This window comes from Tinamus guttatus, unplaced genomic scaffold, assembly GCF_059628265.1.
Source record: "Tinamus guttatus ecotype Peru unplaced genomic scaffold, ASM5962826v1 Tinamus_guttatus_pri_ptg000247l, whole genome shotgun sequence".
Classification (NCBI taxonomy): domain Eukaryota; kingdom Metazoa; phylum Chordata; class Aves; order Tinamiformes; family Tinamidae; genus Tinamus; species Tinamus guttatus.
In genome coordinates this window covers 1,984,777-1,999,061 of record NW_028288781.1, presented here as the reverse complement: position 1 = coordinate 1,999,061, position 14,285 = coordinate 1,984,777, and the positions used below count along the sequence as shown (strand labels likewise).

The 14,285-nt window shown below is 39.3% G+C and overlaps 1 protein-coding gene across 1 annotated transcript; it reads right to left on the bottom strand.

Moving 5' to 3' along the window:
- Window positions 1–470: 470 nt before the first annotated feature.
- On the bottom strand, window positions 471–7,601 carry LOC148594387 (endogenous retrovirus group K member 113 Gag polyprotein-like). The gene is made up of 2 exons (XM_088526614.1): window positions 6,799–7,601; window positions 471–558 (listed from the first exon to the last, which is right to left on the bottom strand). Exons 1-2 carry the CDS (start codon window positions 7,599–7,601, stop codon window positions 471–473), a joined length of 891 nt encoding a protein of 296 aa, XP_088382740.1.
- Window positions 7,602–14,285: the final 6,684 nt, after the last annotated feature.

Sequence of the window (14,285 nt, the reverse complement as noted above, 5' to 3'; positions counted from 1 at the left end):
GCTACCACAGGGTAGCTTCTCTATCCTTTTGTTCTTTACTTGCTTTTCCATCTGTCTTCACTATATCTGCTCTATCACTCGTAAGATGCAGAGTCCAAAACTTTATTCATGGTGTGGATGCAGAAAGCTAAATATAAATTCAACAAAATAATTCCCCATGTCCTGTACTCAACACCTAGCCTAATGATTCCAAGGTTTGCTGGCTTTTTTTTGGCAGTCACCACATGTTGGCCTGATGGTTTCAGAGTCATTAATGCTAACAAAAATCTTTCACCTTTTCTGAGGCAGCTGTGTGCCTGAGCATTATGCATTGTGTAAGGGTGGTTTAGATTACTTTCTCCCCACATGCATTATCTAACTCTTATTTGAACTTGAGCTGATACTTTTTTTTCTCAGTTGTCCAGTTTTCCAAGTTCTTCACTCTTGGAATTGCATTCAACTACTGTGAGCAATTAGGTGCCCCATTTTTTTTAGGTGTTTTCAATGTCCTTTTCATATTTCTTTTTATTTCTCTTAGTATTCTCTGAAACGATTCCCTTGCCTTGATTTTCTAGGAACCTGTAGGATAACGAGATAGTTCACAAAACCATATATTCTGCTTGTTCAGTTTAACCATGGGAATCTGAGAAAAGTAAGTGTTCATTATCCCATACATATTTCCTCCCCTTTCCTTTTTCATTAAGTTCTTGTCTAACCTAGATAAACGGAGTCCTAGCCCTGAAAAACTCAGCAAAAGGTAGCTAAATTAGCTTGGAAGCTAATTCTGTGCGTCTTCTGCCTGTAGTCTAGATAAATTTACATAGAATATCTCTGATCCTTATTTCAAATGAAATTTTTGGCCCAGAATAGTGAATGGAGTTGATAGAAATAAAACTAAGAAAGATCTGTAGAAGCCTACAAATTGGGAATGAGAGTGAATGGAGTTTAGTAGAAGTAAGGCTTCAAGATTTCTCTAACCACCGCTATATGAAAGACAGTATGAAATATTTGGTGGATATTTTAATGCTTGTTCAGGGAGGATGTAAGGTTTAAAAAAAAAAAAAAAATCTTTCTCTTTGCCTTTTACCTATCTGGGAAAAGAACAAGGCTTTCTGAAGCCTGTTCTTCCCTGCTACATTCAAAATCTCTCCTATTTCTTTTTTTTGTTTTAAATACAGTACTGTTTATTCATTCTTTGTTTGTTGGTTCACCCTTGTTGACTTACCACTATTGTAACTGTGGCATAGCTATGGAACAGTGGTTGTGTAGTGATTAATATTTGTGAAAAGGTCTTTATTTTCTGATAGTAGCCTAAAATGACAAAAGGAAGTGCTGCTCGCCATACTGTTTCCTGCAACAGTGAGATTAATGGGAGCACAGGGATTATAGTCTTCAGCAGTGACTCTGACAAAAAAGCTTACTTGTGCAACCAGGCAGGATACAACTAGGCAGGACAGATGATGTGCTAGGCTTTAAGAAGGATGCTCGGAATTACTTCTTTGCAATTAGATTCTATAAAAATGCTGTGGGTATTATAATAATAATATAATATATATAATATAAATAATATATAAAAGCTGTAGCTTTTATTATCATCACTTGCATCGTTTTCCTTTTCTATCCCCTTTTCCTTGTATTCATTAGACACTGCGCATTTTTGAGGCTACTGGTTATTATGCCAACCCGTAAGGTCACTGAACCTGGACTGCATTCCGAGGTCATTCGTTTGCTTTGACTAGCATGTTTATCCAGCCAATAGCAATGCTATATGTGCACTTATTAAACAGACTTTTTAGTTCTTGCATATTGTACATGGAGTGGAGCGTTCCATTGTTTTCTTGTTAAAGATAAGAAAGCTGTGGCTTTAGTTAAATAAGAATTAAGGATGAATTGAGCCTGAGGAGATGTCAGGTTATCACCCTGCTACCAGGTGTGGTGAAAGCATCCCAGCAGAACAGGGTCCATGTCAGTAAGAGGCTCATGATGTGGGAGTGCCAGGTGCTGAATTTGGGTGCCGTTGAGGCTCTATTTGCAAGGACAGATTGTGTCTGTGCCATGGGCACGGGGTGGCCGTGGCTGCTGCGGGGTGAGGCTGCTGCACTGGCTCCATCTACGTATGAAATAAATGCGTGTATGTCACGGTATGTGTCTGTGGTGATAAATAGGCCATGTATTTTTGATTTGATATTTGTTCTCAGCTTTTCACTGTTTATAGTTGTACGTGAGGCAGACTTTGATAAATGAAACTATGCTAGTTATTTTAAATTGCTTTTCAGCTTCATAGCTAAAGTCAATTTTGCCTTCCTGTACTACATTGAGTGCTTTTAAAATATAGAGTTTATTATAATAGATCATGCTACAAATTCTGCAGCATTGGTTAGGCTGCATCATTTGGTGTATTGTAAAATGCGTAACAGGAATATATGCAGTCCTCTACCTGTTGGAGTTCCAAAGGAAATCCTGTTCAAACAAAGGCATCAAAACTTGAGCAATATAAAAAGAAACAAACTTTTGTAGTTTTCATTTTGTTTAAGATCCTCTTTGTTTCTTTTTTTGGCTGGACTCAAGTCTCTGTCTTCCATTTGATGGTGGTCTATGACATTCCTCTGGAGCTAGCAGACTTCCTATAGCAGTCCATCATCATGTCAAGGTGGTACTCCACAATATTTTTCACATTTTCTGTCTCATACATCAAACTATAGAATATTATCCATGAGGCACAGCTGTCATTCTGCAAAATTCTTAGCAAAGCTCTCATTTTTATTTGACATCTAGAAATACCTAAAGTAATAAAAAATCATTTCTACCTCATATTTGCTTTGGTGCTCATTCTGTCCCTGTCAGTGTTTATATGTTACAGCAGGCAAAGATTTATATATCACCTTACTTTGTGCTTTGTGAGGGCCATACGTAGAGCCTAAGATTGTGAAGTTGTTGTTATTTTCAGGAAAAAATATATATGAAAAAAACTCCCAAGATTTCAACTTGCAGAAACTTCCACTGAATGTATTCTTTATGCTCTGTTTAAACATACATCAACATTTCATAAAATGTTTTCCATCCTCCACACGCTCTTTTCTGCACACATTCTTACTTACTCCTGTTTCTGTTGTTCTAAAGAAAAGCATTAAATTTTTCAGTATTTGCAGAGAACAATTCTATTCAAAGGAGGAAATTGCTGGAAATGGTCCGTGATTTGCTGCTCAGTTGATTTATATGTCACTTGAATCTGCAAGCTCAGGTCTCTAAGCATTTAAATCCTTTTGGAGAGTATATGAAATCTGTTATATTTTAAAATTGCATTTTAATTTGAAATTGAAAAAAATCAAGGTATAATAAAATAACCTGATACAACTGGGGGAGGAGGGGGAACACACTGAGTTCCAAAGTGTTTACCAGTTAACAACATCCAGTGTCACTCTATGCATCTTTTTTGAGTCTGTAAAATGTCAGGATTTGAGGGTTGTCTGTTTTAACATCTCGCTACACTCTGTGAGCTAGGTTAACTTCAAAGAATACGAAGGATCTCTGTTGGCTTAACTCATTTGTTAAATCATGTATAAAATAATATCTGGTTAGTACCACTGAAATAGAATTAATGTTACTTTAATACAAGCATTCTAATCTTACTCAGGAGTTCCAGGTGCTTCAAACATATAGTGACTGGCTTCCATATATTGATACAAATTGATTTTTTTTTTAATCTTTGAAAAAGTTTATGTAAATATTGGCAGGTTGGCCTGGTCTCTGTTTGCAAAGGTATACAGAAATTTTACAATTTATTGTTGAGGCTCTCTGTTCAATATTAGCAATGCAAATATGGAGCTTTGTCTCATACAAGATAGCAAGGAACTGTCAGGGTTTCAAAGTTAATTAGACTAAACAGACAATTAATTACATCTTATTAAAATGTAAAGGACCTGTGACAAATTGCACTAATTGCATGTTCTTATATATCTGAAGAGGTCAGGCTACTTAAAGTATGCTGTTAATGGAAGACAAACGTAGTTTTATGTGCTTGATAAGAATATTATAAACTGCATTATTTATGATTCTAGTAGAACACTTAATAATTTTAAGCACTAAATCAAACTGTTCATTAGGCCAGGGAGTCAGCAGAGAGCCCGGTAAAAACCTGCTGCCAATGTAATATTAATTTGAAGGTCTGTTCCTCCCCCACAAGCAATGCAGAGATACTGTTATTTTAAAGTATTTAAACCTTAGGGTGGTTAGGGCTTTTTGAAAGTATCTCTCATTCCTCCTGTCAAATAGTACAAAAACATATTATATTATTAATATTTGCCAGAATTATATAAAGTCTGTAATCTCTCCTAGGTCTTAACTAATCTCTGTACTACTGTAGTTCTGTGTGCTAATTGCTGGGAAGAGGAAAGGGAATGAAGAGTGGCTAACAGGACAAAACAGAAAAGGTAAAGAACCCCCTTAAAAGCTTCATAGGTATTGCTGCTAAAGATATGGTCTCTATTGAACTTCTGATATGCTGTAGATATGCTGTATTTTTAAGGTATTGATTTGCTTTCACTTAAATGAACTACAACAAGTGGAATAGCAGCTGCATGTATGTAGTGCACATGTGCTAATTTAGGACATTAGTCCTAAGAGTAAGGGGGACTGCGAACCTGAGGTGGAGAGCATGAAAAGCAGTCAGTCATCTCAGAACCCCACCAGGAGCGAAGAGGAAGAGGCCATTTCCCATCTAAAATAATAGGAGAAAAAACACCAAAACACATGTAGATGCCCTTCATCACACAGTGAGAGAGGCACCCTCTTAGGAAGCTCAGTCAGGATAAAAATCAGCAGGAGTAGAAAGATAGAATGAAAGGACTGTTCAGGGATTGTGTGGTGCTGTTAAATACAAAATGCTTGCACATGGAGGTAAACATACTTACTACTGTAACGTCAATAATCAAAAAGATCAAAGTTGCAAACGTTTCTCAATATTTATGTCCTAGGGAAAATGGAAGATAGTGTTAGAAGTTTTGTGGTCGCCATGGAGTACACTGGGAGCATTAGTATCTGGGATTGCAGCAACTGACAATAGAAAAGATTAACTTAAATTCTAGGCAGTGTGAAGAACCGTGATGCCCCAGAAGCTTTAGAATTTTGAGGGAGAAAAATGAGATACCTGTATGTGAAGCTGGGAATATATTTTGTTTTTCTTTGGACTATATTTCTTTGGGCCAAGTATTAGATTTTAATTTTAGGATTATTCTTGAATTCTTATACTTCCCTGTCGAGGGTCACTCAAATGTTGAGGCTCACTCCACGAGTCGGAGTGAGCAACACCCCAACACGAAGCCGGTTCAACCCGTAGCAAGCGCTGAGGCCCTCCCCACAAGCCAGAGCAAACAACACCTCCACACAAAGTGAGGTCAACTCCGCTCTGCTGTTGTCTGCAGCAGAGCTTTATACCGGTGCAGGTGGGCATGCGCTAAGGAGCGGCGTTCTCCTTGGCCAGCTACAGATTCCCAACTGGTTAGTGCTCCTCCAGGTGCTTGATTGCTAGGCATCGGTCCAGTTCCCCACAAACTCCAGTTTCTTATATATTCTTACTAAGGCCCCAACATCTCCCCCTCTTTTTTCCAAAAAACAAAAATTAGCAATAAACATTGCAGCATTTACAAAAAACAAATTAACATAGCTGTAAGCCTCAGCATTTCCCCTCTTTTTACAAAAACAAAAATTGGCAATATCATGCATCAAATATTACAAATAAAAACAAAGTAACATAGTTGCAAACCAAGCATGATCATTCTGGTCACACTTGTATGATAATGTTTCATTTTTAAATTCCCAAGACAAAAGAAAATGGTCCCAAAGGAATACACAATTTCATTTTGCTTACAACCACAGAAATTCTTCTTGGAAAGGTAATTGTGCTCTTCATTTCAGCAACAGGGGAAGGAAAAAATCTTGCCCTTTGGAGCTGGGGAGGATGGGGGTCCAAGTTAGTATGGTCAGACTGGATATGCTATCATTTTTAGTTTTCAACTGCTGGAAAGTTCTTTCAGTCACAGAGTCCGCTGCTCTTTTCAGTTCCAGATCTTGAGGAAGCTGTTCCACGATCCTGTTGCCACTGCCATTCCATCATCAGTCACACCTAAGCAACTGACATGGTTATCATGACCGGCAAGGACACCTGCTCTATCAGCTTTCAGTGTATCCCAGACATTGCTGTTGAAGTCGTCATAACCAGCTAGGAAGAGACATAGCTGTCCCAGATTATAAGCTTGCCATCCTGGGAGGCACTGACTAAAAGCCTGGAATCAGTCCCCCAGTGCATTGCGTAAATTTTAGCCAAGTGTCCTCAGAGTGTTCTTCTAGTACGCATTTGAATTCTCCCCACGGGGTCAATGTTGGCTGTGATCTGAGTCAAGGCGGCGTTGGCACATGCTTTCCTAGCATCCCTGATTTGGTTTTTCAGTTGCTCGGCCTCCTGGCATAACTGGTCAAGCTCACTCATTTTCCCGTGCTAAAGTTGCACTTCACTGCCACCTCTGAGGGGACCACAAATCTGCTCTTCCGTCCGCTGCTCATTAACGGGCCCAGTTCGTCCGCCCGCCCCGGCCTGCTCCCAGCGACACTGCAGCTTGGGGGGCGGGAGAAGAAGAGGGTGGTGGTTGAGGGGGGGGGGGGTCCGCTGGCTCTCAGCTCCTCCCCAGGGGACCAGTGCACATCAATTCTAATATGTGCACGTCAGTCTCTAATCACTGTGGATTTTGCCACAGAGAGGTTGACTCCTGTGCTTCCGCGGGTTGCGGCGGAGAGTTCACAGAGGCAGCCATCGTCTGGGGATACTTGTTCGCCGTGTCCCTCACAACGCGGCGGCTCCCGTTTCCCTGTATCGGCGTGCCGTTCTTGCGAAACCGTGATCGACACTCTGCTGCCTTGTGCCCGAACCTCTGGCATCTTGCACAAGTCCCATTGAATCCTCTCAGGCCCATACCTTCCATCCTGAATCTGTTAGGACACTTCCTCCTCATGTGTCCTAATCGACCACATAGGAAACATGTTCCATGAAATCTCTTGTCTCCCTTTCTAGACATTCTTTCTCCTTTGAGTGCTGCGGCCAAAGCCACACCATGTATTTTTGCCTTCTGTTCTTCCTCCATCATTGGCGCTCGGGCACAGGTCTCTATCATCTGGACTATTGAAGCTCCTGGTGGCAAAGTAGCTAATAGTTGCTTACAAGTTTGGTTTGCGTTTTGAACTGCTAAATCTTTGGCCAATATTGCTTTCATTTCCGGAGGCACATTAGGTGCCATATCCAGGGCTTCCTTTAGCCGATCAACAAAGTTGAAAAAAGACTCATTCGGCTTTTGTATTATTTTGGTGTATGGCAACTGTGGTGTTCCTATTTGTGGTAGTGCAAGAAAAGTGGCTAGCGCTGCATTTTTTGATTGCTGTAGTATCCTGGGGTGGAGCGCTGCCTGGGCCTCGGTTGCCCGGTAACGCCCATTCCCCATCAGTTGATCAAGGGTGGCAACCCTTAATGGATCATCCATACTGCGATTTAGATTCTCCAATTGTTTTTCCTCTAATCTTTCCTGCCATTTTGCTAACCAAAGCATATAAGCAGTAGAGGAAAGCAGAAGCTCCATTATCGCTCTGCTATCTGCAGGCACCATATGGGAATATTTAAACAGAGCAGAGACCTGATTTCTCACCAACTTATTGTCGTGCCCATACTGCATTATTGTTTTTTGTAAGCCTTGAACCAGTTTCCAATCGAGAGGTTCCCACCTAGGGCCCTGGGCTCCCATTACTACAGGAGCTGCTAGTGGTGTTAATACAAATTCTCCTTGTAATTGAGCATTCTCTATGAGTCCTTTATACTGTGCTCCTGCATTAAATGTTGGATTAACAGGTGGCATTTCCTCATCATTACTTCCACCTGCAGTGGCTGGGAGCTCCGGCAACAATCCTTCTTCAGCTGGGTCACTTCCTCCAGCTGCTTTCTTTTGAATCTTAGGAGTATCTTTTCGTGCCTCCCACTGCTCCAATTGTTTATCTACATTTTCCAACCCTTCCACTATAGCCCTATGGGCAGCCTTATATGCTGCCTTCACATCTCTGGCCTTGGACCTGCAGTCTAATCGCCGCATTTGTTCTAATAACTCCGTCATTCTCTCTGCTTGTCCCCGAAGTTCTTGTCGCATTTTTTGAACCACGGCATTATCATCGTCCGATCCATCTGGGATCGGTACTTTAATTGGGTCCACTTCCATTTCAGGCGCTGTGGGGGTTGGTCGCTTTTCCCCCTCCCATTCGGGCGCTGTGGGAGGTGGTCGCTTTTCCCATTCGGGTGCTGTGGGGGGTGGTCGCTCCTCCCCCTCCCACTGGGGGAGATACTCATCCACTCCCCCCCATACTTCTCGTTCGGCCAAAGTTACCGGACACGCCTGTTTAGGTGAGGTTACCTTTCTCTTATTATCTATTTTCTCACACTGATTTGGCTCAGTATTGTTAGTACACTCAGAACTTTCAGACCTATTTTCCTCTTCTTCTCCATGGAGTGCTTCCCAGAAGGCGATAGCAACTAACCGCTCAAACATAGGCCATATGAGACGATATGTTTTTGTGAGGCGCCACGCTTCCTCTGAGCCTAATTGTACACCGTCCCATAGTTCTTTTCCTACTCGCTCCCATGATTCAAATTTATATGCCTGGGAGGCTTCTTCTGTGATTTTTCTCTTCTTACAAAATAGCAATAAATCGGTTAACTCAGTTTTTGAGACCTCAATCTTAGTTTTTCGAGCAAGCCTTACAAAGCGTTCAACAGTATCATGTTCCATTGCTGTTGTAGCAGCTTCCACTCTAGATGCGGCAATTCCCATTCTGACTCACCAGGTCGTGGTCACAATCTGCTTTTCTCCAGTAAGATCCCTCGCGTTCTCGCACGATCACGTCGCCCATGATCACGTCGGGGTCACCAGATGTCGAGGGTCACTCGAATGTTGAGGCTCACTCCACGAGTCGGAGTGAGCAACACCCCAACACGAAGCCGGTTCAACCCGTAGCAAGCGCTGAGGCCCTCCCCACAAGCCAGAGCAAACAACACCTCCACACAAAGTGAGGTCAACTCCGCTCTGCTGTTGTCTGCAGCAGAGCTTTATACCGGTGCAGGTGGGCATGCGCTAAGGAGCGGCGTTCTCATTGGCCAGCTACAGATTCCCAGCTGGTTAGTGCTCCTCCAGGTGCTTGATTGCTAGGCATCGGTCCAGTTCCCCACAAACTCCAGTTTCTTATATATTCTTACTAAGGCCCCAACACTTCCCTTTTAAATTAGGAATATTTTTGCACCTAGACATTAAAGTTTTTACTGATTCTAATTGTTTGAAAAAAGTTTTTAAGTATTATAGGCATCAGTGAGACTTACTTCATGCAGATTTTCCAGTTTTAGGAGTTCTGTATGCATACATTGAGAGCTACAGGCTACTTCAGTTGTTCTCAGCATTTTATATATACATATGTGAACAGGGAACAAAATCTTAAGCGCCTAATCACTTTCAAGTCAGTGAAATGCAGCTCTTCTGTCTGGATCACAAGATTCAAATGGATAAATTTATTGTTAGAAGTTGATGAGAATCTTTTAGAACTTTACAAGGGACTTGCATTTTAAATCATAATGAAGATTGGTTTGACTGCATAGTCTAGAATCAAAAAAGGATTCATGATCCAATGGAACTCTCTAAATTCTTTGGCTGTGGTGTTGCTGGAGTTAAATCAGTTTGTGTCCAAGAGCTAGTATAATCCGTCTGGGTTTGCTGTGGCTTTGTCCTGGGGGTCATGCTTCTGCAATATACTTTTCCTCATTAAACAGCGAGGGCTAACATAATTTTTTGATTAGTTCAAATGTTCAAGAGAAATGTCCTAATCTTATTTAAAGAATGAATCCACAGATACATTTCCTAATGGCTTGGCTGTATCAGGAGATAAATTATGGTTATTAACAGTGAATACAGCAATGTAGAAGAATGAGAGTAGAGATGATCAAGTGCAAATGGGATGGTTTCTGATTACTGATAGAATAATTTAAGTGCTTTGAACCATGTATCTAAATAATTCCTAAACCATTTATCAACATAGCGTGCAAAAGGCCTTACTTCAGCAAAATATTTAAATATAACCTGTAGCTTAAATATGTGGTTACAGCTTTGTTGACTTGAAAAGACTTTTCATATTCTTAAAGTGAGCATTTTCTTAGATGTTCTGTTGAATGGGGGTTAGCAGCAAGGCAAAGTGTTTGGGTGCTCCCCCTCTTTGTTTTTTATGTCATGCTTTGTCTATCTAGCGTTGTAGTATTTTGCTATGCTAGTATGTGGACACAACATTCATACGAGGCCATACCGTCTCCTTTTAATAAGGAGTACGTCAAAAAATATATATTTTTACAGTTATGTTGTTTGTTATGAGCCTCTCCTTGATTTACCTATGCAATAGCTAAGAGGAATTAACTGCTTGTAAACACTTAAATTACATTTGCATAATCCTAATACAACACTGGTAAGAGCATCATTTATCATCTCATGCCTTCCCTGAGAAGGAGACTGCAGTACAAATCTATATTTGAAGTATTGGTATACTCTGCACAGAAGCTGTGTATGAAAGTGACACTGTGGTATATTGAAAGAGAAGTCACTGATGGAATGAAATCATCTAAAATGATCAGGTTATTCTCTCCACTGTGTAGAACGCACAGGCAGCTGCCAATATAAATCCAAGTAGGGGGAGACAGCAAATTACTGCTTTCTGAATAGCAGCCTTGAACTGCGCTCCCCAGGGAACTCCTCAGGGATGGTGGTGATGAATTTCGGGGTATGGCAAGGATAATAAATTGATCCAAAATAACCCAAACTTGTGGAACCCTCAGATGTGCTGCATGATATCTGTTTAACAGGATTTTTATGGATGTTTATAATAACCAGGGGAGGGGGAGACAGGGTAGGCTGGTTGGCTAACCTGCCTTTCTGAATGGCTGCCTTACTGCTGGGGGCTTGTTGCATTTACTCTACTTGCATGCAGGTATTGTGACTCTAGGAGGTGATTGAAAATAGGTTTTCTGCAGAGCAGAACAAGGTGAAATGTAAGGCTGTGGGAGAGAAGAGGATGACCATGTGGTTATAATAGTGCAGTGGGCAAAAGAAGGCAAAAGGCTGAGGACATGAAGAAGAGTGTAACTACTGGCAAGGTGAATGGAAGGTAACCCCTTCATAATGTTGAGTTGAAACTGGTGATCAAAGAGAGAGAGGAGAGTGTATTAGAATACTTCTTCCTTCACATATGTAAAGCATGAGTTGTTGAATGTATCCCGGACATGCTCATGTCCATCTGGCATAGTTTGAGGGAATCTACTTCTTCCCTTTCGCCATTTTGCTGTTGCATCCCATGAAGATTTTGTGAGATACTTGCTGTCTCATCAAATATTATTTATTCAGTTTATTCACATTTTAGATCTATTCTCTTGACAACGTCTTCATCTTTGGTTTTTCCTGAAACAGGAAAACCTTCAGGTGATTTTTTTCTACTATTACCTTCAATAGAAGCTCTATTGGGTATGAATATGCCCTTAGGACTAGTGACTCCAGGAAGTTTAGTAATTTGCTTTTCATTATAGCTTATGAAATCTGTCACATGAGGATAAAAAATAAAACTTAGTAATAGCTGATTAGAAGTACTAGGCACCCTGACAAAAGAATGCTTGGGGATAGGGCAATTTGAGAAGGAAAATAATGCCAAACTGGTGCCCTGGCTAATTGCTTATGCTCAAAGCTGACATGTTTGGATGGAGCTGGGGACCAGAGAGTAATTGAGGTACTGACACTACCTCAGATTTTTTTTTTTTTTTTTTTTTAAGTGTCAGTAATAGTACATTAGATCTATATGATGTTTATTACAGTTACCACTGCAAGACTAACCTAACCCAGATTAGAATACATTAGTCTTTTATCCCATAATTGGAGATAACTGATTATATAAAGCAAACACTGGATGCATACTAGAAATAGGTGCTATATAAATATGATTGTTAAACAATTTATTACAAATGGGAATAGTTATTGACAAACAAGGAAAAAAATCATTTTCCAGACATTTATTGTGAAAATATTGTCTCTTTTCATAAACAGATATAGTTAGATACTTACCTTTTCTGCAAATCAGATTACAACCTGACACATCAATATACTAATTCAGAGATTATTTTTAGGTAGCATCTAATAGTTTGATTCAGATAATGCATCTTTCCTCAGTAATGTTTAATTTCAACACAACTGTATACCTGTAATGTAATTTGTAGACTTATGTACCTTATTTTGATGATCTTGAAAAAAATTCAAATTAACAGTCAATTTATCAGTGCAAAGTAAGCAGACAAATGAATTCCTTCTATTGTGCAAGTCCGGATGCTGCAGGCTGCAGAGTATGTTCCAAAAGTCAGAGTCTTGTTCTGTGTTTCCTTTTATTTTTTAATTGCAATGTCTAACTGTTCACTTGGTAAATGGCAGAAAACATATGCTAATTTCCTCTACCTTAATCTGTAACTCAAAAACACAGATTAAATTTGGAAATGACATGGGTTTGTTAGACATGCTTTTGTGACTGGATAGTTGAAAAATGACTCTGCTCTTTGAAAAGACTGGATGAACACTATCTAGCAAGTAATATTTACAGAATTATATATATATATATATTTAGTGCTGGGAAGAATTGGGCTTTTCTGCATGTGCACCATAAGAAATGCGAAGACATTGTTTTCTCTATTTTCCTAAACTAAATGTAGAGTTCAATTTAGTATCCTCATTTCTACATCTTCAAAAGTTGTTACTTGACTAAGTATGAATACAGAGGGTGTCAGTTTTCTGAGAGAGCTTTGAGCACTGTGACCTAAGAACTGCCATAGATATTTACCACCACATTTGAGAAAATGTTTCCTCATGTTGTACATATTATTTAATTACCAAGAACATCAGAAGAAAACTGAAGTGTGTCTCAGCAAATAGTGTGAATTCAGATATGGACTACTTGATCTTTCTCTCAATTTATTTCTGTACAAAACCTTTTATTTCCATCTTGGATTCTTTTCTCCTTCCTAAATAAAGTTTTAAAGATACTCTGAAATTGCTTCTTTAAGCCTGGCAGACATCTGTGGCAGCAACATGCTGAAATTATAATTGAAAAGAGGGGTTGTGTTCATCCTTATCATGTGCATATGTCCCCACATGGTGAGCATTAATTTATTCTGGTTTGCTATCTTCTTATGTTAAAACTGATTCATACTTTGTAAATATAATCAAAGACAACAGCTGCCCTCTTCCGTATCTTTAATAAAATTGAATCATCCTAGCAATCTTTTTGTCTGGAAAAATTACGATTACTATTTCATTCCAAGACTAAATCTCTTTTTTGCAATGTCATTTTGATGAGTAGAATAAACCATTTGCGTCCAGCTCAGAAAGCTCCTATTATAAAGACATCAGTAGGAGCTCCACAGTTAAAATTACATTTTGATTTCCAATAAAAGCAAGACTAAAATCTCTCCATTTGATACTTTAATGGTTGAATTTAATCTCTAAATTTGGCACAATAGCCCTTCAAGGGACAATTGAAATTTCTATCTATTCCTCAGATAAAATATTTATTAAGGTCTTGAGTAGAAACATTTTAAAAGGATTTTCTTAGAAATGCTACTTATGTCCTCTCATCTGTCTTGCCTTCTCATAGCTAAGTTCTCACAAATTTCCAACTACTACAAGGAGACATTCTGATTTTTTATTTTTTATTTTATTTATTTTTGATACACTGGCCTTTTCTGAAAGGTTAAGCATCAAGATCTTTGTTTCAGGGTGTCCTGTAGAGTTTGGCCAAGATAAAGGCATATTTAATGCTTTATGCTGTGTGACTTAGTGCTATATTAGGCCTTAATGCCACTTGATTGAGATGGAATTAGGTGTAAAATGAATGCAAGAAGAAAAGTCTTTATCTGCTTGCATATGAAGGATAAAGTTGATGAACTGAATAAGGAAAACAAGGACTGATTTCACTTTAGTATTCTCTTTTTCTTTAAGCCCATCTCAGCTTGTATCTGCTATTAGGTCTCACTTATTTCCCAGATGTTAGAGAGGTGAGTAAAATTTTTTTTTACTGAAGTCAGTAGTGAATAAAATTAGGAGGCATCTCATTTCATGAATATTTTCCTTCCAGTTACTATTTTTAAATTATTATTAAATTTTGTTTAGCTTGTGTTTGGAAATTTTGGTCACTCCTGGATGCTGCTCATCATCTGA

Excerpts from the sequence above, each read along its gene's own strand:
- LOC148594387 (XM_088526614.1), bottom strand. The coding sequence starts at position 7,601 with ATGGAGCTTCTGCTTTCCTCTACTGCTTATATGCTTTGGTTAGCAAAA. Across the intron at positions 559-6,798 it reads GTGAGGGACACGGCGAACAA|GTTCCTAGAAAATCAAGGCA; the intron begins GTATCCCCAGAC and ends GTTATCCTACAG.